The sequence below is a fragment of the Borostomias antarcticus genome (assembly GCF_949987555.1).
Source record: "Borostomias antarcticus genome assembly, chromosome: 35".
Lineage (NCBI taxonomy): Eukaryota > Metazoa > Chordata > Actinopteri > Stomiiformes > Stomiidae > Borostomias > Borostomias antarcticus.
The window spans coordinates 935,783-959,238 of record NC_140268.1 but is presented as its reverse complement, the minus strand read 5'-3'; the positions used below and the strand labels follow the sequence as shown (position 1 = coordinate 959,238).

Below are 23,456 nucleotides of genomic sequence, written 5' to 3'. Positions count from 1 at the left end.
CACGTCGAGTCTCAGCTCGTGTTTGAAAGTTTGAGAATGGTCAGGAGACGATTCTTATCGGCATCCAAGCACAGCCATATACAGCAGGCCTATTCATCACTTCAAAATATGTAGCCTATCCAATGGCAAAATATATATAATATATAGGCCTCATCTGTGTCATATATTCCTAACTTAAATGGGCATTTTCAAATTATTTGCAATTAACGGGGTAAAGAGGTTTTTTTTTGTGTAAGAGTAATTTCACTTTCATTTTGAGTCTACTTAGACTATGCAGTTTTACAAGTTTTAATATGAAAGTGACATACATGTTACAACAATCAATGTAAGGGTGAAATAATTACAAGCTAATTACTGCATCCGAATTAAAAAATGAAAAGCAATGGGTAAGCTTCACTCACTTATATAAATAAGAGCTTTGACAGTCATCATATGGGTAATGCCATGCTCTGTTAAAGGCCGCGCCCTATCGATCAGGCGAGGTGAGAGGAATGGGCGAGCGTCGTGCACCCGTTTCTATAGGCTATTATATTATTATATTCTATAGGATATTTTACATTGACACAGGTTTTAGTTCTAATTTGAGATTTTGTTACATTGTAATTTATTGTCACAATAATACATTTTTCTGTATGGAAGGTAAAATAAAGTTATTAGTATTATTAATAACAATAATAATAATAATAATAATGCTCAAATGTACAGCAATGTGCAATGGTTTTTAGGTTGTGTCATATATCCATGCCGTAAACTACAGGAACGAGGTCAGAACATGTAGGGGCGAGATATTTAAATCATGTTTACGTCAGCCACATTTATCAAGGCCCAATCATTTGTACGATGGGATTGGCGGCGTATGAATGTTTGATAGATCACACGTGGACGCTGTCGTACTACAATTTGTGCACTCAGATCTGCGCTCCATCGATAAATGAGGGCCACTGTACCCGTCCACACAGAAATCAGTCCGCAGTCATCTCAGTCCATTCTGCTACTGTAGTTTAATATTTCAACAAAATTATAACACATTTAAGATAAACCATTTTTTTAAAACCCCAATTCAAGAAATAACTTTAAAAATAAACAATGTTTTTCCAGAATGCACCATAATTGCCTTCATTAAAAAATCAGCAACACTTTTCCTCAGACAATAAAGAAAAGTAGACTGTAAAAGATCTTCGGTCTCAAAGTAGACTTCTCTAATCAGGAGGGTAACAGAGACCAGCAAGCCACCAAGATCACCTTATAAAAACAGTAAGAAAACAGAGAAATAAAGAACTATAGATCTGTCCTCACCACATATTCCAGATATCCTGGATACTCATCCGTTTCCACTCTAGTCAGTGCTTCTGGAACCATCTCCGAGGGACTGTGGTGTAGAAATGGACCAACGCTAATACAGATAAGCATTCGTTTAAATGGTACATGGCGAATGGACAAAGTGGCAATGGGTTTAAAATTAGTTAGGAAAAATATGCAATTATTAAGCTTTGATTTGACACAATTAAAATTCAGAATTACTCAACCATAGTGTTGGGGTCCAATGCAAGTACCCTGGGGTGTGCCGGCTCCCTGCATTGTGATACTGCAGTTCATTGTAAATATACTATACAGATAATCCTCCATTTACAGTCCTGTTGTGGCGGAAAGCAGACTTTACTGAACAGCCAATCAGAGGCCAGGTTTTCTGGGTGAAGCGGGAAGCACAGCAGCTTTGGGATGTAGTGGTTACAATTCACAGAGCGTTGGCATAAAACATGCTCCGGCAAATTCCACAGAGATTTGTAATCGACACTCCCCTGCAGAGTGGAAAAATGTTTGGGAGTGACCGTCCAATCTGCAACAATATGGCCGTGTTTACACACTTGTCTGGTTCCCTCTCTCACGTTGAGGCGTCTCATATTCATTCTTTTGCTTTCTCACATTCTCCAGCACTTTCACCTCTTGAGGTTCACTTCTCTGCATACATTTCCCACAAGCCCTTCTGTCCTGCATCATCAGATATTTGTACTGGAATGTCTGGTGATTTTTAAACACCAAGTTTTTTTCTTATTCCTCTAGTGCATCTGCCACGTTGCCTCCGCAGATGAAAAGTATTAAAAAGCCATATCGGCAAAAATGTTAGACATAATAAATAATCATAAAAGTTCTCTTAGGATAGTCGAATCAATCACACCAGCTGTGCGATCGGCGACGACGGTCTCTTCCTCAGACGCCTCTCGGGTCCCTTTCAACTGCCGCTCTCGTCAAATCAGAACGCTGGACACTGGCACCCGCGTTGACCTGCCACTCTTGGGCACAACGATTGGTTCATCATCTGCCAATGAAAAAGTGAGATAAAACGAGAAGCAGAAGTAAATCTACGGGAGTAGCCGTTAAGACCGGCAAAGTCTTACTTACGTTACGCTCATTTAGCAGACGCTTTCCGAACGACGCTGTCCAAAGTGACTTTGAAAGTCGTTTGAAAGTGCATTCAACGTAGGTAGTCAAGTGTACTACTACTCACCAGAACTCATAAGTGTATCTCTTCATAAACAAACCTCTAAGAGCCTAGTGCTAAACTAAAAGTGCAAATACAATAAGTGCTAGGAGAGAGGGTCAGGGTAGTACAAGAGGTGAGCGGTCAGCCTGTGGTGAAAAATGGGCAGCAACTCCACTGTCCTGATGTCAGTGGGGGATTTGATCCACCACTATGAGGCCAGGACAGAAAAGGGCCGTGACCCGATCGATCGACCGCAGGGACCTTGGAGCGGCGAGGTAAACGTTACGTACCTGAGGTTACGTAGTTTTCTGCGCGTTGCCGGTCGTGCTCGACGAAGAGGGCGGTGGCCAGGAAGAAAGCTCCGCCCACCACAGCCACGAAGGAACAGAGGAGGAGGGAGAGTTGGAGAGAGCGGAACTGCCACAGGTACGAGTCCGTCTTCCTCACAGAATCGGACACCTGAGAGAGAGCGAAGACGGACTGAGTAGGACCCCCTTTATGGCAACACCCCTTCATGACGTCATTTCCTGTCTTACACAATGCATATGAAACAACAGCAGGGGGAGTGCTCAACATTGGCTGGTTCAGGCAAAGTGAATAATAAATAGGCGGATATGTCAATAATAAAGCAAATTAATCAATTAGGTATAATCGTACAGATGAAAGGAAAAATGGCTCTAACGGATAGTATCTGATACCATTTGAAGAAGTATTTCAATTATTCAATACATATTTACAAATTCTCGTATTTCTATATTTGAAAGTATTTGTGAGTACATCTGAAAGCATTGGAATGGGTTTTCAACAATTACAAAATCTGTATTTGAAATGCCGATTTTTTACGATATTTGCATTTGAAAATATTTATCATATGTTTAATAGCTTAATGTAAAATGTATATTTGAATTTGACATTTTCATCCAGTAAGGAACTCCAAACCCTATACAAATAAGTTTGCATTTGTAGTTTCCTGAATGAAACAATGATCCATCCAGACCCTAGTCTGCCTCCTCGTCATTCGTTGTCACGCTGCCCAATCAGTGGCGTAGCAAATTAATCCGATTCGGGCCGAGAGATTCTCTCGGCACCGATCAGATTCGATCCAGACTATTTCGCAAGAGCACCGTCGCTGCGTCCGGGGCTGGCTCCGCCCAAGACGACTGTGATTGGTGGAGATCTAGACCCTAATCTAACCATAAAAAAAGGGTTTGAACCCATGTAGTGTGTGTATTTTGAGTTGAAATGTGTGTGTGTGTGTGTGTGACATACCACCCCAATGAGATATGGACTCCCAGCATCTCCAAGCAGGTGAGAGAGAACGATCTGGAAGGCCTCGGCTGTGGCGCGGCGTGTGGGGACCACCACGTACTGAGGGGGGAAGGGGGGTGGGGTCAGGGGTCAGAGGACCACGCAATCCTTCTAAAGAATATCTCTTTATGGAGAGGGAGAGGGGAGAGGGACCCAGAGAGAGGGAGGATAGAGAGAGAGGGATACACAGAGAGAGGGACACAGAGGAGGAGACGGAGAGAGAGGGAGACAGAGAAAGAGAGAGACACACAGAGAGAGAGACACAGAGAATGAGACAGAGAGAGAGGGAGACAGAGAAAGAGAGGGACAGAGAGAGAGGGACACAGAGAGGGAGACAGAGAGAGGGAGGGAGACAGAGAAAGAGAGGTAAACACAGAGAGAGGGACACAGAGGAGGAGACGGAGAGAGAGAGAGACACAAAGAGAGGGGCAGAGAAAGAGAGGGACACACACAGAGAGAGGGAGACAGAGAGGGCGAGAGAAACAAAGAGAGGGGCAGAGAACGAGAGGGACACACAGAGAGGGAGACAGAGAAGGAGACAGAGAAAGAGAGAGACACAAAGAGAGGGGCAGAGAACGAGAGGGACACAGAGAGAGGGACACAGAGAAGGAGACAGAGAAAGAGAGACACAAAGAGAGGGGCAGAGAACGAGAGGGACACAGAGAGAGGGAGACAGAGAGAGGGAGACAGAGAGGGTGAGAGACGGAGAAAGAGAGACTCACCAGCAGGATGTCAGCCACTATGGCCCAATTCATGGAGAGGAAGGTCTCTCCCAGGAAAATGAACACCTGCACAGAAACTCATGAAGTTTATTGTTGAATTATGAACCAGATCTGACTCCGTAGCTCATGGACATCGGAGCAAGGTGCGAGTGTGAGACAAGAGGGTGTGTGTATGCTATTTTTGGGGAGACAAGCAAGTGTGAGACTAAAGAGTCACATGTAGGGCTGCTCGATTATGGCAAAAATCATAATCACGATTATTTTGATTGATATCGAGATCACGATTATTTAACACGATTATTCATAGATTTTTTTTTTTTTTATCAAGTTTTAACATTTTCTTAACATATCAAATTATACATTGACTTTGATAATTAATTTATTAAATGTTGACTTGCTTTTCTTTTGAACAATGTTCTTTGGATTAGATCCATTTCTCCCATGGGAGACAGTATAGCTCTGCAGTGTAGGGTGCACTTGATTTGTGCAAAATCGTTTTATGGCGATTATTTTGTTTTAATGATCGTTGACAGCCCAGATCTTAATCTAGATTAAAATCCGATTAATCGAGCAGCCCTAGTCACGTGTCACCCAGATGGGGACTCACATAGGTGGCGACGGTGCTGGCCTGGGCGCACACGATGGCCAGGTAGAGGAAGGGCGCGGAGAGGAGGAGCCCAGCGGCGCAAACCAGGGGGTCGGCCCGCGGCGTCCTAAACCTCAGCCTCCGGCTGGCCTCCACGCCGCTGGCCACGCCCAGCACGCCGGACACACAGGTGATGATGCCGAAGTAGAGGCTGGAGTGAGGGGGGAGCGATGGGGAGAGAGAGGAGGGGGCGAGGGGGGAGTGATGGGGGGGGAGGGGAGGGGGAGGGGGTGAGTCTAGTTTTATTCAGGGTCAAGTCTTTAATTATTAGTCTTTGTCAACAACTCTGCCTTACGAAGTGACGACACACTGATGTGTTTGATTAACAAAGCTGTTGTGTGTCCATTCTCTCTCTCTCTCTCTCTCTCTCTCACACTCTCTCTCTCTCTAACTCTCTCTCTAACTCTCTCTCTAACTCTCTCTAACTCTCTCTCTCTCCCTCTCTCTCCCTCTCTCTCCCTCTCTCTCACTCTCTCTCTCTCTAACTCTCTCTCTAACTCTCTCTCTAACTCTCTCTCTCTCCCTCTCTCTCCCTCTCTCTCCCTCTCTCTCTCTCTCACACTCTCTCTCACTCTCACTCTCTCTCTCACTCTCTCACTCTCTTTCTCTCTCTCTCTCACTCTCTCTCTCTCTCTCTCTCTCTCACTCTCTCTCTCTCTCTCACTCTCTCACTCTCTCACTCTCTCACTCTCTCTCACTCTCTCACTCTCTCACTCTCTCACTCTCTCACTCTCTCACTCTGTCTCTCTCTCTCACTCTTTTCTGTCATACTGGAATCTCTCCGCTAGAACATTCAAATTCTACCAGGACATAAGGAAGCGATAGTAGTATGACGGATGTTTACCTGTCCGAGGTGTCGCAGGGCCCCTGGACACAGGGGGCCTTCTCCCCGGTGAAGACGGCTGCTCTGAAGAGGAAGGCCGGGGCCCACAGGGCCAGGGAACCAGTGACGAAGGCCACCGCCGTGAAGCCGAACGTTGACAGCACAAAGCTACGGCTGGAAAGACACACAAGGTCGGTGACGTCAAACAGGTCCGTTTCTAGTTCGATAGTGACAGCAAGCGCAAGCGTTTGCTCCAGCGCGCTGTGCGCATGCGTGCTGGAGCAAGTGGGGAAGCTATTTCGTTTCTAAAGACGTTTCTAAAGATCATATTACAGAGGCATGTGAAAAACCACAACAAGCCCTCGCTCTATCTAAGCACAACTAGCGATTCATAAACACAGATTGATGAAAACAACCGTTTCGCGGCAGAAAAACGATTTTTTAGAAGCTGCATTCTCAGTGCCCCGTCCGCCGCCATTACATGGATATACTTGGCTCGCGCTGGATTTTAAATTTCTTCTACAGGCCTCCGAATTACACCGAAGTGATCTCGGTGAGTCAAACGTCTTATAATATGCCGTAAATAAGGTCCAGGTTGTCGAAAACGAGCGTTCTCCTTTAACCGTTTCAAATTCCTCCGCCAGATGTGTGCTGTGATGAGGCTGGACCTACTTTCTACTGAGGGCCTGCATGTCGACCAGCCAGCTGGTTCTGTGGAGGGTGTGATCGGGCCGCGCCTCGATGGCTCCTCTCTTAGGCTCCTTGACGACGAACAGGAGCAGCAGCACGGCGACCAGCCCTAACCCCGGGGTCACCTAAGAGCCGGGAGGACACAGAAACACATCACTAGCCGCAGAGAGTTGGGCTGCGTTCCGAATCGCATACTTCTACTACTTACTACCAGTACCTACTACAGCTGCCCTTAGAAAGTACGTACTTTGCAAGCAGTAGGCATCCAATTGGGACATACTACCTTGTCATAACATTGCGCCTTGAAATTAGCCCACATCCGTCGCCGTCCATAACGCGACATTCGTCTACAGATGTCACGACTCGCACATGTGACGCACATTTCCGCTGCGCACAGGATTGTGGGTCAGAATAGGCAGAAAAGCCTGCTGGCTTGCATACTGCAAAATACGACCGGATGTAGTAGGACATCCTGGTATTTTTGACATACTGCATGTGGCATACTATGTATTGGGACATACTACATCCTGTTTTGGCATACTATATAGTAGGGTAGTAGGCGATTCGGAACGCAGCCTTGGAGAGACAAGTACACAGCAGGGAGGTAGATTAATCGATTAATCAATCAATCAATCAATCAATCAATCAATCAATCAATCAATCAATCAAAGCTTTATTTGTATAGCGCATTTCTTACCCAGAGGCAACACAATGCGCTTTACAGAGAACAAGGGAGGTGGGCATACGACCCACTCTCTACATATTCCAGAGGGAAGCAAAAAAAAAAAGTAAGCTAATAACTGAAAGTTAAATATTTGAGGATATTCCCATCTCCTCATGTCCTTCTCGTGTTTTTTGTTTTGATAAAACGTACATCTTGAACTAGCATATCATGTTCCGCGAAGTAGCCTATTATCACCCATCCATGTAAACAGTTACATTGGAATCTCTAATCGGAATGATTTCAAATCGGACCGAAGAAATATTGTCCGTGTAACCGCAGCTAATGAAAAGACACGGAAGAGTAGTTGGCAGGTTAAAAACTGGCGACTTACCCTCAGCGCCCAGTGCCAATCCTTGGCCAGGTCATCCACCTTTGACCCCACGATGTACCCAAGCCCACTGTGAGAGAACAGAACAAATATTGACAATAAACGCTCAAGCATTCCAACTGAGCTGTGCAATAAACCTGATAATCAATTAATCAATTAATCAATTTCTATCCTACTGCGTGAAACCCTATTGGCTGTTGTATCGGAACCCAGCATAAGGCTTTATGAGGACTGGACCGATCCAGAATATTGTGTGCTGCCCCATAATCTTACCTGCCAACTGGGATGGCGAAATAGAAAACGGACAGCATTCGCGTTCTCTTCTCCTTGACGTAGAGGTCAGCGATGATGGTGGGTGCTATGGTGGAGTAGCTGGCTTCTCCTACTCCGACCAACCCCCTTGTCAACAGCAGCGCCCAGAAATACTAAAATACAGCGGGGATAACAAAAAGAAAGACAGTACATTGAGAGGGTTTTGATTTTAGGCCAATAATCTCACGACATCCACCCGTCAATCGACGCTATCCTTCTATCGAATCTGTCTAAAGTTCTTAAAACCCGTCCACTTGTCAATGTTCCAATCAAATTCCTCTAAACATACGTCCCGCCCTCATAGCTTGTTTGCGTCGGGAACACGACAAACTACGGAAGTTAGATGATCTCAAACGTCCGTTTCAGCTGGACTTTAAAGATAGAGAGCAAACGTAGGTGCAGTCACAGATATCGAACGCGAGCGTAAGAGAGGAGTCACTCACATCTTTAGGTGTGTAGGAGCTGGCGAGAGTGACCAGGGACCAGAAGGCGATGCCAACGCTCATGATGACCTTCCTGTTGTACCTGTCGCCCAGGTAGCCAAAGATTGGAGCCAGGAACATGTAACTGCAGATGAAGACTGTGAGACAGACGGACCGTAAGAGAGAAAAACACAACTAAAACCAGAATGTCCTTGTTTATGCAAAACATTTTACATAATCCTCTCTTCCCTCACCTGTCTGAAGCAAGCCGGACTTTTCATCATTGATCCCAAAGTATTGCTCGATATCGGGAAGAACACCTGTGTCAAATAGAGGAAGAGAATTAGTCTCTGATCGGTCTGGGGCGGCTGTAGCTCAGTCGGTAGAGCGGGTCGTTCAGTGATCGAAGGGTCAGCGGTTCGAATCCCGGCTCCGACTGTCCACATGTCGAAGTGTCCTTGAGCAAGACACCTAACCCCAAATTGCTAATGAGCAGGTTAGCACCTTGCATGGCAGCTACCGCCATTTGTGTGTGAATGGGTGAATGAGAGGCCATTGTAAAGCGCTTTGAGTGCCGCTAAGGTGGAAAAGCGCTATATCAGTACAGTCCATTTACCATAAATCAACAGCGAACTGCATGTCTACACAGCTAAGAGTGATGGATGTGCAGCGTCTTATTTACTCATTTGGCACAATTCCTCATTTAATTTATTGTGGAAGTATCCACTTTGCTCCATTACAGTCAATACCACACATTAAAACTGAGGAACTGAGAAATTGAGGTGTGACAAACTTGTATTTGAATGAGCATCGTCGTACCAGCTATGGTGAACCTGTCCATGTAGTTGAGTAGGTTGATGAAGCACAGGACACTAACGGTCATCACCGCTCTCACATTGGACACTCCGCTGGCCGGCTCCTCCTCTTCCTGCTGGCCCCGCCCGGCCATCGGGTCCTCCGAACCCTCCACCTCGCTGTCATCGGAGAAAAAGGGCACCGATTCGTTGGCGGGATCGGCGAGCGACATCACTGCGAAGAAAAAAAAGATTTCGCAATTAAGAATGTTACTTGATCTAATATCCCGTGCATTAGCCAATGTCCATCATCATCACCCTATGGATGGTCTACACACAACCATCACACACACAGTACTATGGATAGTACACGAAAACAATCACACCTTCAACACACAACCGCACTTCAATTACGTGTCATGTCATGACAATTTGGTGGGCGACACCTGGAAGGTACTGCAGAGAAGAGAAACAAAAGTGTGTTTTTAAAGTGGGCAGGCAAAATGCTACAACTGTGTTGATTGGGCGAACATGGCATAGGTCACTGAAGCAAGTCAAAGTCAGCAGGGAGCAAGGGTGTAGGGAGCAAGGATGTAGGGAGCAAGGATGTAGCTAAAGATTGGCTCATGTGGACCAGGGCCAATACATCCATGACCAGGGCCCACTTGTGTTGTCAGTTACTTCGTGTGGTATGAATATGTAAGCCTGGCCTACTGTTATTGAGTGTGTGTGTGGTATGAATATGTAAACCTGGCCTAGTGTTATTGAGTGTGTGTGTGGTATGAATATGTAAACCTGGCCTAGTGTTATTGAGTGTGTGTGTGTGGTATGAATATGTAAGCCTGGCCTACTGTTATTGAGTGTGTGTGTGTGTGTGGTATGAATATGTAAGCCTGGCCTACTGTTATTGAGTGTGTGTGTGTGGTATGAATATGAAAGCCTGGCCTCCTGTTATTGTGTGTGTGTGGTATGAATATGAAAGCCTGGCCTACTGTTATTGAGTGTGTGTGTGTGGTATTATTGTGGGTGTTATTGAGTGTGTGTGTGTGTGTGTGTGGTATTATTGTGGGTGTTATTGAGTGTGTGTGTGTGTGTGTGTGTGGTATGAATATGTAAACCTGGCCTAGTTATTGAGTGTGTGTGTGTGGTATGAATATGTAAGCCTGGCCTACTGTTATTGAGTGTGTGTGTGTGGTATGAATATGAAAGCCTGGCCTACTGTTATTGAGTGTGTGTGTGGTATGAATATGTAAGCCTGGCCTACTGTTATTGAGTGTGTGTGTGTGGTATGAATATGTAAACCTGGCCTACTGTTATTGAGTGTGTGTGTGTGTGTGTGTGTGTGTGTGTGTGTGTGTGTGTGTGTGTGTGTGTGTGTGGTATAGCCTGGCCTACTGTTATTGAGTGTGTGTGTGTGTGTGGTATGGGTAGCTAGCTAACATTACTTCTTAAACTAGCAGTAGTCAATCATCAGTTCCTAGAAAAGTGAGTTAATAAAAGCAGTTAGCCTCGCCAACCATTAATGAAATAAAGAATAAGACATTGGTCACATGACCAAGCAAAGATCCAGAGAGGATATTTGCGTTTCGCAACACTGAGATATTGATAAACTCCTTCTTCATCTTCTTCTGTGGCATTTTACGGCAGTTTGCATCCTTTTTATCACATTACCGTCACAACACTAGTATTTGAGTATTTAGTATATACTAATTCATTTACTCATTCATTGAGTAACGGTGTCTAGCTAGCTAGCCTGGCTAACGTTAGCATGCTAGCACTAGATACTGTTGTTCTGCTAATATTAACGTTAGTTACGAATAGTAACGTTATCTACGCAAGCAAAACGCAATGAAACTCTTCATACTAATGGTTAGTAATTGAACCAGCTGGTTAGTTTGCTACTTAGCAAGTTTATATGGCTACGGTGGCCGGCTAGGTAGCTTTAGCGCTCGCTTGAGACTAGCTTGCGAGTTTGTGTTGTTGACGGAGAACGTTACCTGGGATTGTGGGAGATCTTTTGTCCTTTGTGTCCTCGTCTCTCTGTCGTGTCCCTTAATGAGTTCAATTAAAGTCTGCTGGCACCATTTCGACGTGTTTCGAGAGAAACCAGCGATTTAAAATCAAAGGAGAGATGTTTTGAGTGTGACTGGGTCCTATCCGCATCTCAACGCAGCCATGTTGACTAGTGATGTTGACACCACCGTCCCCCACTCACATGACTGTTTCCCACTCACATGACTGTTTCCCCCACTCACATGACTGTCCCCCACTCACATGACTGTTTCCCCCACTCACATGACTGTTTCCCCCACTCACATGACTGTCCCCCCACTCACATGACTGTCCCCCCACTCACATGACTGTTTCCCCCACTCACATGACTGTCCCCCCACTCACATGACTGTTTCCCCCACTCACATGACTGTTTCCCCCACTCACATGACTGTCCCCCCACTCACATGACTGTCCCCCCACTCACATGACTGTCCCCCACTCACATGACTGTTCCCCCACTCACATGACTGTCCCCCCACTCACATGACTGTCCCCCACTCACATGACTGTTCCCCCACTCACATGACTGTCCCCCCACTCACATGACTGTCCCCCACTCACATGACTGTCCCCCACTCACATGACTGTCCCCCCACTCACATGACTGTTCCCCCACTCACATGACTGTCCCCCCACTCACATGACTGTCCCCCACTCACATGACTGTTTCCCCCACTCACATGACTGTCCCCCCACTCACATGACTGTCCCCCCACTCACATGACTGTTCCCCACTCACATGACTGTTTCGACACTGGCAATCAGCTGGTTTCTCGGGATATGAGCTAGACGACTACAGATAAAGAGGGAAGTAGGCCTAATTGACTTTAAAATACTGCTGTTGGTTTATAAAGCACTGAATGGTCTAGGGGCAAATATTTCTGATCTGCTCATATGCTATGAACCATCCAGACCCCTCAGGTCGTCTGCTTTCTGTCCTCAGAGTTAAAACAAAACATGGAGAAGCAGCATTCAGATATGCTCCACATATCTGGAACAAACTTCCAGAAAACTGCAGGTCTGCTGCAACTCTTTTAAAACAAGCCTGAATACTTTTCTTTTTGCCACTGCTTTCTAAGAGGAGCTATGTTTATCAGTATACTGCACTGTAGCTTTTATTCCTGTATTCTATTTGTCCTGCTTTTTGTTTAAATGTCTATAATGACTTGCTTTTTGTTTTAATGCTTTTAATTTGTCCTGCCTTTTGTTTTAAATGTCTATAATGTCTTGCTTTTTGTTTTAATGCTTTTAATTTGTCCTGCCTTTTGTTTTAAATGTCTATAATGTCTTGCTTTTTGTTTTAATGCTTTTAATGTCTCATGTAAAGCACCTTGAATTGCCCTGTGGCTGAAATGTGCTATATAAATAAACTTGCCTTGCCTTGCCTACCGACAAGTGAGACCATCCTGATTTCGCGAGCTCACATTCTGTTTCTCTCATACATCATCTGGCGCGTCAGGTGTAGTAAAGGGAAAAATCATGTTTAACCCTGTTTTAAGGTTACTTATGATCATATACAATGGTTCAGATCAAAAAGTGGACAAAACTAGCACTTTTGAGAAAGTCTGATAATTACGGAAGAGCATTAGGGACAGCAACTGAGTTTATTATTTTTTTAAGCTTCTGAGTTTAAAGTCAGAATTTCTGAGAAAAAAGACGATCTAGCACTGCTGTTCGGCCATATCTCAGATTTTGTTAGATTTGATCAGATTACAGATTTCAGATTCCAAAGATCTGAAGCCATCTGTGATGAGATGAATCCAGATGCTCTCAGATCGCTGTAGTTCGGTAAATAACATTCCAAAACTTGTGATAATGCAATAACCCCCACTTAATAATCATAACGACGCATCTTTACAATTATATTGTTAAACTACATACACAGGCACACACAAATGAGCCATTTATCTAGTAGTTGGACAGCAGTATTATTTATTTATTACAAAACAAATTAATGAACATTAATTAAAATTAAAATAATTTCAAAAGATTTTACAAAGCTTGAATGTGAGAGTGGTTCCACCTCAGTTCTCTGATTCAGCCTAAATGTTCAAGTCCAGACCTCAATAACATCCCCGTCTTCCATGTCCATCTGGGAGGGCGTCTGGTTATTTTTGACCTCTGACCCATCGAACCGAAAGCGCACCTTGCGTCTGGCGTCTGTGGCGAAACTGGAGAGATACTGGGAGAGGATGGATCCGAAAGGAGCATCCTTAAAAGGAGGAACGGAGAGAGGGGGTAAACATGTTACATAACAGGTGGCGAGGACCTACCATGGCCTGAGAATCACTGCTGATTCCAAATCAACAACCACTCACAAGATCAATCAAACCATAACATGTTCATTCACCTTATGAAGAGATACTATGGAAAGATGATATTCTCTAGCACCCCCCATCTCTCTCTCTCTCTCTCTCACACACACACACACACACACACACACACACACACACACACTCTCACTCTCTCACACACACTCTCACTCTCTCACACACACTCTCACACACACACACACACACACACACACGCTCACTTTGTGTAGTGAATATTCCCGTCCTGAGCCGTTCTCTTTGCCCTGTAGTCGCAGAGTGATGATGTCACCATTGTCCTCCGGGTCCAGTTTATCTGCCCCCATGATGACGCAGTCTGACATGTGGGTGGGGGGTTATTAAGACGTAACACCACAGCAACGTCACATGTATTTCAAAGCAAACAAACATGTCGGTTATAAGGTTAATTGTCTAAAACCTTCCATCATGGACATCGTACTATGCGACCCACCTATGATATCAGCTATGCCCAAGCCCAGCTCCTTGGCCGTGGAGAGAGCAGGAAGCTCCATGTCTCTCCTCAGAAGCAGGATGCGTGAGGGCGGGACGTCGAGCTTGACGGACAGCTGATCCACCGCTTCACTCAAGGGCGCCGTCTGAAAATTAAAGCCTCATGTTAAAAAGGGTACTATGGCAACAGGAGAATATTAACCAATGTAGGTGTATTGACAATGTAATAATACTCAAATGTAATAATACTCAAACAGTTTGAATCGGTTTCAAATGGGTTTGGAAGACCAAACCGATTGAAAATGTGTCATATAAACACCTCAATCTGACTGAAATGGCCCCAATCCAATCGCTTTCAAGGAGGTAGTTTAAACCGTTTGGTCCGTCATGTATACCTTGAAACGGATTGATGCTGCGTTCTGCGTTCATTCTGCGCATGCTCAAGACTTGACTAATCAAGGCACGCTCGACCGTTCCGTAATCAGCTGTTCGTAACCGTCGTAACGCAATCGCTCACGGCTGCGTGCGCGTTCAAAACATTTGTTTCGTTGGCGCATGTAAACATCCAACCAGTTTACTTTGTATCCCATGTATACGCTCAAGCTGAAATCTTCAACCAGATTGAAATCAACCAGAAAAATATTTGTCATGTAAACGCACCTAATGTCTACATAGTCATGACAAAGATCTGTTTTGGAAATGTTTTCATAACACAGCAGGGGGGCATCTTCTGAGGTGACTCCATTAATTTTCCTCCACGATGACAACAGTATAAAGGGTCCAATATGTCTTCATTCTTACAGACAGCACTGGGATCTTGTAGAGGTCGGTTCTACAGCGGAACTTAAGCGGGAACTCGCGGGCCGTTTGGGGGCTCTCCTCGCTGGTGGAGGGCCGGATCCTCGGCCTGATCTTGCTCGGAGACATTACGATGATGTCGTTGTCGTCGGAGTCGTCGAGCGTGTCGCGGTGCTCGTGCGGCACGATCACCCCTTTAGACTTCGGTGAGGGTGAGCTAACGGCACCGAGCCTTCTGTTGATATTCCTGAGAGACGGAAAGAGAGAAGGGACAGTGAGCATGAAAAGAGGATGAGAGAGGGATACTTCGAGGCCATGATCCAAGCCCTACACCATCTCCCAACTGCTACGCTCTGCTACTTTGGGGGCGACTGGTTGCCACGTCACTCTGAGGTGGATCAACGCGGTCACGGCTCGTTTCTTCCTGGCCCCACAGTGATGAAACTAACTGCCAACTGACGCAAGAACAGCGTCACTGCCCATCGTTCGCCGCGCGCTTAAAACTCGCCTCCTCAAGACGTACTACCAGGATCCTCCCTCTCAAACACCTAGAAACCATTTTTAGTTTGCTATTCTTGCACTTTACCTTCAGCACTAGATTATGCTCCTAGTCCCTTTAAGGAGATGCACCTGTGAGTTTCTTGTGAGTTATGGTGCGTTCGTTTATTACTGTGAAGTGAGTTATGGTGCGTTCGTTTATTACTGTGAAGTGGCTGTTGTCCAAAATTCTCAACTACCCCTTTAATATCGAGACACAATAGAATGTGTGTATTATATTAATATAGGTAACATGTATTATTCTGTCTGTTATACCAAAAAAAATCCTGAGACTTCCAACTCACAGGTGTCGTTTGGCCCGTTTGGACATTTTCACCGTTGGGCTCCCGGGAGATGGGGGTGGAGAGGGGGAGCGGATTTCTATTCTGTAAGAGAGAGATAAGAAGAGAGATTAGAGAATGCTAAATATGAATTCCTCCACAACGGATCAATGGATTGCATTTAGTCAATAGAGTAAGGAATAATTTCCCTCAAGGAATTGACCAGTCGCCAGAGGTAGTACAAAAACGTGCAAAATAAGTAAACAGTTCACCACAATGAAGGTGACACCAGACATACAACTTACATTACATTAGTCATTTAGCAGATGCTTTTATCCAAAGCGACTAACAATAATTGCATTTAACGTAGGAAGAGCCAATGTACTACTACTTGCCAGAACTCACAAGTGCATCTTCTCTCTAAAACAAGTGACTAAGAGCATCATCTAGTGCTGAAGGCAAAGTGCAAGAATCGCAATCTAAAGTACAGTGCAATATAATATAATATAATAAGTGCATAGGAGGGAGGATTGTTGTAGTACTTCTTGAAGAGGTGAGTTTTGAGGCTGCGACGAAAGATGAGCAGCGACTCTGCTGTCCTGACGTCAGTGGGCAGTTCATTCCACCACTGCGGGGCCACAGGACAGAGAAGAGACGAACTTACACAGGTGCACTCTTATTTAGCTCCTCCTCTTCCTCCGAGTCCGTTAGCACGATGGTTCTTGGCCTCTTTTTCTCCAAGGGCGGAGGCTGAACCCACAAATCAACATCTGCATCGTCACCTAAGGTACGGACAGACCTGTCAGATATCAACCCAAGACTGACCGCATATGAAGTCTGTCCAATCACGCGTATATGCCGAGACATTTATCATTCAAAAGCATTATTGACAAACTTAAGAGTAACGTTTAACTTTGTTAAACTTATAATGTTGGCATTCACTCTCTCCTGAACAATACTCTGTGACAGAAATTTCCACAACACCCGACAGTAACTTCAACTCAAATAACTGTTAATGCAGATCCTCTGTCAGTCGAATCCTTACCCACAGGACCATCTTGGGTGAAGGACGTTGGCTTGAATTGTAAACTGCTGTTCACCTATAAAGATATAAGGACAACCTCAAACTCAAGCCGATTGACATTCTTAATTCCGGTATGTTAAGTATTATTTGTTCAACTTGATCAAATATTAAAACTTTCCCTCAGCTCTTTTACAGTCAGGTTATAGATGGACAAACGCTGCCTGGAGCCAAACAGGCCTAGCGCTGCTATGTCAAGGACATGCCACAGGGTGGGGCTACATCAAGCTTTCAGGACACAAAGACCCCTTTTACACCTTGCATTAAAATGTGTCTCCTATCGAGATTGTATCTAAATAATGATTTAGCCTGATTACATTTACACCTGGCATTAATATGCGTTTCGATTACCTTCAACCCGATCCGTTTGAGATCCGGATCGACTCTGTCCAGCTGACAATCGAACGTCACATCCTGTTTGTTCTTGAATATTTTCGTCTTGACTAAATTGAGAGTAGACACTTTTGTCTCGTCTGGACTCCAACCTTGACCAGGATCCATTTTAATGCGTTCCAACGGCTACGTATTTCCGCCCACGTTGTTGATATGTGGATTTAAAAACGCATTCTCGTTTACACTTCTATTAAATGTGGTCGACATGCGTCCCTGACCACCTCCGGAGGTGGTTTGGCCGATCGGATCGCAATCCGTCCTCAAAACGTTTTGGGCGCATTTACACCTGTACTTTCATGTGGTTTAGCACGATCAGGTTGCAATCTGATCACTAAAAACACATTTTAATGCCAGGTGTAAACAGGGTCAATCACTCACCTTGTATATGGACACAGAGGCTACAGATGACGGGTGGATGACGCGTCTTCGTTTCGGTTGGGGCTTCAGGGGGATGGATCCTTCCAGATCACTGTCGCTGTCCGATCGCTAAATGTAAGGTGGACACACACAGAAAATTTGAATTATTTTTCATCAACCGTTTTCCCACCATATATTATGTAATATGTCTAGATTACCGATAATAAATTCCGCAATCTCTAATACTTGTCCTAATATGACGCTAAATGACATGTGTACAAGGGCTCCGTTGATTGGCCGATCTCTGACCAGTGCCCCGCCCCCGAGACAGTTGTTATGTTATGTTATTTTTATTTATAATGCGCAAACAAAAACAAAGTACAAACAAAAACAAAGGACTGCAAACGAACAGATGAACAACAAACGTCAGGAGATGGAGAGTGGCTGGCTGCTGTCAGGGGCGTAGCGCCGCCATCATGCTTCCTAACAAAGCGCTTCACAATACAAATAACAGATAAAAAAGGAAGAAAGAGCGACATACAAAATGCAATACGACAATTACAACATACAAAATACAGTACAAGGCAATTACAATGAGAGGGAAAGGGGGGGGGGGGAGGGGGGGGATGGAGTGCGGGAGGGGGTGGGTGCGTGTGATGTGCGTGTTTGTGTGTTTCTGAGTCCGTGAGTTCAGTCCGTGAGTGTGTGTGTGTGTGTGTGTGTGTGTGTATGCCTGAAGGCCTCTGGCTGAGGACTCGGACGGAATGTCTTAGCGATAACAGCAGGTTGCTATGGAGACGTCCTCGACCAGCCTCAGGACCAAAAGTCAACAGGAGTCCATGGGGAGGGAAGGGAGGAGGGGGGGGAGGGAAGGGAGGAGGGGGGGGAGGGAAGGGAGGAGGGGGTGCAGGAGTCCATGGGGAGGGAAGGGAGGAGGGGGGGAGGGAAGGGAGGAGGGGGGGGGGGGGTGCAGGAGTCCATGGGGAGGGAAGGGAGGAGGGGGGGAGGGAGGGAGGAGGGGGGGGGGGGGTGCAGGAGTCCATGGGGAGGGAAGGGAGGAGGGGGGGGTGCAGCGCCTCTTTAGCCTGTGAATCTTCAGGGGGGTTAGGGCGAAACGGCCTCGACGGCCGGGTGGGAGCCAGAAAGTTGATTAGATGTTTGGGTTAGGGAGACGAACAGCAGATTCCAATGGTCATTCCTCTCTGTAACTTCTCTTTAACGAGCCTGGTCCTCAGCTCTGCCACGTCGCCTTGCGTAGCCGTGAGTTTCTCCAACACGGTATCAATCTTACGGTTCAGTTCAGAAATCACCACAGGTAGATTACCCACTGCTCTGCCCAGCTCCGTTAGCATGACGTGGACCCTTTGGGCTAGAGTGGCTGCCATCTTCCCAATTCTTTGTGGGTGAAAAAGTCATTCGTGTACCCACAGACATAAATGCGTGTACCCTTAGCTGCTTGATTTGTTGTTGTGTTTGTATGAGAGAGTAAATCAATCCTACAAGTGTGCAACGTTTCTCTGTGACCACAAATTGACTCCTACAAGTGTGCAACCTTTCTCTCTGACTACGAATTTACTCCTACAAGTGTGCAACCTTTCTCTCTGACTACAAATTCACTCCTACAAGTGTGCAACCTTTCTCTCTGACTACAAATTGACTCGTACAAGTGTGCAACCTTTCTCTGTGACTTTGAATTTACTGATACGCACGTGCGACTATTTTTCTACGACTACAATTCCACTGTTACAGGTGTTCAGCACTTTTGCACCAAAAATACCTTCATAATTTAGACACTAGGCAAACAAAAAGCATTTGTGGCAAAGAGCTGGGAGAACAAGCATTTGGTGGGACAACTGTATGAATGAGCATAGATGGATGAACCGTAGGCCATGTCCAAAGCCTGTTGCCTGCTGGCCTGGCATCAGGGACGGACTGGTGACCGGGAGCACCGGAAGCACCGGGAGTCCCACCGGAAGCACCGGGAGTCCCACCGGGAGTCCCGTCCCCCCCCCAACAAAACGAAACTGAAAGTGTTCCATCTCTCAAACTTTTCAGTTTTGGAAAATTCGTAGTCGTGTAAACGGGGCGTGAGACACACCTGTAGCCCCAATGAATTTTAGCTTTCCCGATCAAATAAAGGCTGGATAATTAATTTTTATATACTCCTGCGTTGTGTGTTTATTTAAATATTTAAATAAACACAATATTATTTCAATTGAACTCCGACAGTCCTTTCTGGGCTGGTTCCAACAATAACATTCTGGCTAGCAAACTTAGCTGTGCGTCATTTGACAAAAGCTAGTCATATCGAAATAAAATCTTATATTAACAAACATGAGCTTGTACTTTCTGGACCTGTTAAGGGTTAACAATAAGCTTTTGACAGCCCAAATATATAATGTTATGCTACTTACCGTTTCGGCCATCTTCCTAATTTCCCTCTGCTGCTGCTTCTTCTTCGTGTTTAAAGGCGGTTGGGATTCAACGTTAGTTTTGCGTTACCGCCACCTGGTGGACACTTTGAAAACATGGTCAAAAATGAAACGCGCAAACGGGACGCTATACCAGGTCTAGCCTGGTCTTTGGGCTGGGCCGGGTTTTTTGTCTTCAGGACTGGTTAGTAGTCTGGGACCTATTCTACAAAAGTAGAATTTTGTAATTTTTTTGCCATACATCGTTGAACACTATGACCAATTATGTGAACCAAAATGGGACAGAATGCTTTTTTCATTTCAGTGCGACTTTAATTATATGTATTTTCTTTAGTTTGAGAATTGTTTGGGTGAAATTAGAGCCCAATGCCCACCCATCCTGGATTATGTCTAAACCCCACCTGGTTTCCTAGTCCCAGCCTGCTCCTGTACCAGTAACATGCAACTGGTTGATTTGGTTGGATGTGTGTATACTAGCCCGTAGCCACCTTTCTGAATTTAGGCATTTACCTTTGTTGAACCACTCAATCATAAAGCCCAGAATAAGAAAAGAAAAAAACAAACATGTTTTATTATTCAGTCTTCATAGTTAACACAGTGAAAAACATACTTTCGTTAATATGTACCAAAAAACAAAAACAAATATGTAGTTTGGCCCCAGTAAACACAAAGCACAATCATATCACCAGGCAATACAAAACCATTCAGAACACAACAGAGCCAACATTACATTCCCACACAATTATCGCAGATGAATTAAATTAGTATGACAAACTTTAATCCAAGAATGGGCATCTGCCAAACTTCAGCCTCTAATTTTATTCAGGCAAATTAATATTTGAAATCGTTTTAAATCCATTGTTAGATAGCCAGGGTTTACACTTCAGGGGCAACTAGTTGACCCAAATCTGATGTTCAGCTAACACCCAAAAAGGACTAAAGAGCTGAAGTTAGGGACTGGGAGATTTACTGTGTGTTTGGAATGAGTCATCTGTATAACAAACTACTGTACGCTTATCAAAATTAGATCAGCAATACAGATTTTTTTGCCCAAGTGATAAAATACCCACTAGTCGTTATGTTTTTTGGGTCAAGTGAAATTTATCTGTCCTGATACAATGCAATGATAAACAGCGTTTTCAGTTCAATATTGAACGCTGGCAACCCATGAGCATGAAACAATTAGTTCTTATATGTTGCCTTTTGTTCATATATGCTGTATGTCTTTGAAAATGGACTCAGAAAGATGGGGTCCGATTGCAATATTCTGACTTAAACAATCACTTAACCTCACTGGTTCATGATATGGAATCTAGTGTTATTTTAAATAGAATGAGGAGCAACTGTGAAGACATTTTTCTTAGGCCATGACAACAATATACCGCTTTTTTTTTGTAGAAAAGGCAGACATGCTTTTTTGTTTCCACAAAAACATGCCCTGCCCAAAAGTTGAACTAACTTCAACTTGAGGGGTCCATCTAACAGGCATCGCTGTCCCTTGTTAGCATTGCTTCTGGCGTGGGTGGGCAGTATAGGAATGAGTTTAATTCAATTGAGTTTAGTTCAGTTAAACGTGGTTATACTCAAAGCACTCCACAATTAATGCACTACCCCGCTGGAAAAAGGGCTCGGGCCCAAGCGTTTTTGGAGAGGACAGGAGGCAGACTTTTTATCGCTTGCGGCCGCGTCCCCCATTGCTATGACTGGCAAAACTGTGGTGCGGTTTAAAAACGTGTGGTAAAGTGTAACCACAGCCTGGGGCCCTCATATCACAGTCCCTTGGTCTCATTTGACACCCATCTCCTCCATTTCTTTCTCTTCCTCTGCATTCATCACTTCTTCTTGTTCTCCTTGCAGGCCACCACGTAGCGCTGGGCCACGTTGAGAGGAGGGGAGTAACCGTCAGCGTAGGACGTGTCCTCAAACAGTACGGAGTAGTCGTCCTGGGGCTGGAACAGCAAAGCCGTGTTAGGAGGTTAGGCTGGGGCTGCCATAACGGTGTAGCACTGCAGTCGTGAAATTAGGACGAAGGCTTTTCCCGTGTTGCTAAATACATGTTTTTCAAATACATGTTAAAATCCAGAAGCCAATTGCACACAATAAGTATCAATGGTAAATGGATGGCACTTATATAGCGCTTTTCCACCTTAGCGGCACTCAAAGCGCTTTACAACGGCCTCTCATTCACCCATTCACACACACATTCACACACCAATGGCGTCAGCTGCCGTGCAAGGTGCGAACCTGCTCATTGGGAGCAATTTGGGGTTAGGTGTCTTGCTCAAGGACACTTCGACATGTGGACAGTCGGAGCTGGGATTCGAACCGCTGACCCTTCGATCACTGAACGACCCGCTCTACCAACTGAGCTACAGCCGCCCCTCATCAACCGAACCACCACGGTGGGCTCACCCTGTGCGGAGGCGTGTGAATGAGGGCCCGGTAGAAGCAGGTGGTCTGGGGGTAGAGAGCCAGCACCAGCTGGTCCTTACTGAACAGAGCTTCGGGGTCCGTCTCGGGGTTGGCCTTCCACTGGGGCAGCGGGATGATGCGCCGCCTGCTAAGGGTGTGCCTCCTGGAAGAAAACACACAAGGAGGATCAATCACTATCAAGATATTATATATTTCGGGAGTAGGCGGGTTGGAGGAGAGGGAGAATGGCCGGAGGAGAACCGAAATTTAAGGGATTGAGAAATAAAAGGAAGAGAGAGGAGTGGGAGAGAAAAGGATTCGAGAGGGAGGGATGGGATGGTAAAGGACAAAGCATTATTGTGTGAAATAGTGGTGGAGAGATGTTGAATATAAATAAGTAAAAAATAATACTCACTCTTTCCCTTCTTCATCAATATCATCCACTTCATACCTTTAGGAGGAAGCAAAGTGCAACATAGATTGGACGTCCTAGTGATGGCTGATTTGTCTAGAGATGAAATGGAAAATTATTTTGAATTTTGATTCTGAACGGTTTTAGCACAACCACTGCACCTTTGACTGCATGCTATGACTCCCGCAAACCACCAGATGTCACTGTGCTCTCCGATTTCAACTTTGACTCTTTTTACGGCACATCAGGAAGAAGCCCCTTATCGCTAATAATCAGAGCTCGTAGCAGATCGCACTTCACTGCCTTAAAAAGTTTTAACTGATTGTAGCTGGCTGGCTTAGATACTGTGATAATGTGCTACTGTGATAATATATGACTATTCGGTTAGGATTAAAGGTCTCATATTTTTTTAATTGATTAATTGGCTCTTAATTACTTGTTGGTGGAGTGGCTGTAGCTGACCACCTCGGCGAGGATCCACTGCTCGTCTCCGTCCACGGCCTTGACCCGGGCTGCCACCTTATCCCCCTGCTTGGCCACGTAGTCACTGCTGGCAGGGATGGCCCCGCACAGGGGAGGGGGACTGGAGGGGGGAACAAAACAAGGACACCCTTTTAGAAAAACAGAACTACCTCAGTCAGGAGTAGGGCTGGGTATCGAAATTCGA

The 23,456-nt window shown here is 45.2% G+C and overlaps 3 protein-coding genes across 4 annotated transcripts in view; all 3 read right to left on the bottom strand.

The window, feature by feature from the left end:
- Positions 1-389: 389 nt before the first annotated feature.
- Positions 390-11,428, bottom strand: spns1 (SPNS lysolipid transporter 1, lysophospholipid). 2 transcript variants are annotated; one of them, XM_084461020.1, is made up of 14 exons: positions 11,249-11,428; positions 9,638-9,707; positions 9,277-9,486; positions 8,712-8,777; positions 8,479-8,615; positions 7,997-8,148; positions 7,727-7,793; positions 6,654-6,796; positions 6,003-6,155; positions 5,120-5,309; positions 4,513-4,578; positions 3,752-3,850; positions 2,773-2,941; positions 390-2,317 (listed from the first exon to the last, which is right to left on the bottom strand). In XM_084461020.1, exons 3-14 carry the CDS (start codon positions 9,482-9,484, stop codon positions 2,247-2,249), a joined length of 1,521 nt encoding a protein of 506 aa, XP_084317146.1. In that variant the 5' UTR covers positions 9,485-9,486; positions 9,638-9,707; positions 11,249-11,428; the 3' UTR covers positions 390-2,246. The 2 variants fall into 2 exon arrangements, with proteins under 2 accessions (XP_084317146.1, XP_084317145.1); XM_084461019.1 differs by lacking the exon at positions 9,638-9,707.
- Positions 11,429-13,319: 1,891 nt separating this feature from the next.
- On the bottom strand, positions 13,320-19,984 carry nfatc2ip (nuclear factor of activated T cells 2 interacting protein). The gene is made up of 9 exons (XM_084460963.1): positions 19,948-19,984; positions 17,555-17,662; positions 16,748-16,802; positions 16,367-16,484; positions 15,727-15,807; positions 14,888-15,131; positions 14,088-14,232; positions 13,840-13,952; positions 13,320-13,518 (listed from the first exon to the last, which is right to left on the bottom strand). The coding sequence occupies exons 1-9, from the start codon at positions 19,957-19,959 to the stop codon at positions 13,357-13,359; spliced, it is 1,038 nt and encodes a 345-aa protein (XP_084317089.1). The 5' UTR covers positions 19,960-19,984; the 3' UTR covers positions 13,320-13,356.
- Positions 19,985-20,622: 638 nt separating this feature from the next.
- Positions 20,623-23,456, bottom strand: part of sgf29 (SAGA complex associated factor 29) — a 10,660-nt gene continuing 7,826 nt past the window's right edge. The window contains exons 7-10 of the mRNA XM_084461107.1: positions 23,226-23,372; positions 22,793-22,828; positions 22,378-22,540; positions 20,623-21,914 (exon numbers count right to left, since the gene is read on the bottom strand). Of these exons, the coding sequence (XP_084317233.1) occupies positions 21,798-21,914; positions 22,378-22,540; positions 22,793-22,828; positions 23,226-23,372 (463 nt within the window). The 3' untranslated portion in view covers positions 20,623-21,797. The remainder of the gene's footprint in view (positions 21,915-22,377; positions 22,541-22,792; positions 22,829-23,225; positions 23,373-23,456) is intronic.

What these genes read in the sequence shown, in the direction of transcription:
- nfatc2ip (XM_084460963.1), bottom strand. An exon ending in AAACGGGCCAAACGACACCT is followed by an intron (nt 15,132 to 15,726) that starts GTGAGTTGGAAG and finishes TCCGTCTCTCAG; the next exon opens with GAATATCAACAGAAGGCTCG. An exon ending in ACAAGATCCCAGTGCTGTCT is followed by an intron (nt 14,233 to 14,887) that starts GTAAGAATGAAG and finishes TTTAATTTTCAG; the next exon opens with ACGGCGCCCTTGAGTGAAGC.
- spns1 (XM_084461020.1), bottom strand. Translation starts at nt 9,484, where the DNA reads ATGTCGCTCGCCGATCCCGCCAACGAATCGGTGCCCTTTTTCTCCGAT. An exon ending in GCTCCTACACACCTAAAGAT is followed by an intron (nt 8,149 to 8,478) that starts GTGAGTGACTCC and finishes GCTGTATTTTAG; the next exon opens with TATTTCTGGGCGCTGCTGTT. An exon ending in TTCGCCATCCCAGTTGGCAG is followed by an intron (nt 7,794 to 7,996) that starts GTAAGATTATGG and finishes GTTCTCTCACAG; the next exon opens with TGGGCTTGGGTACATCGTGG.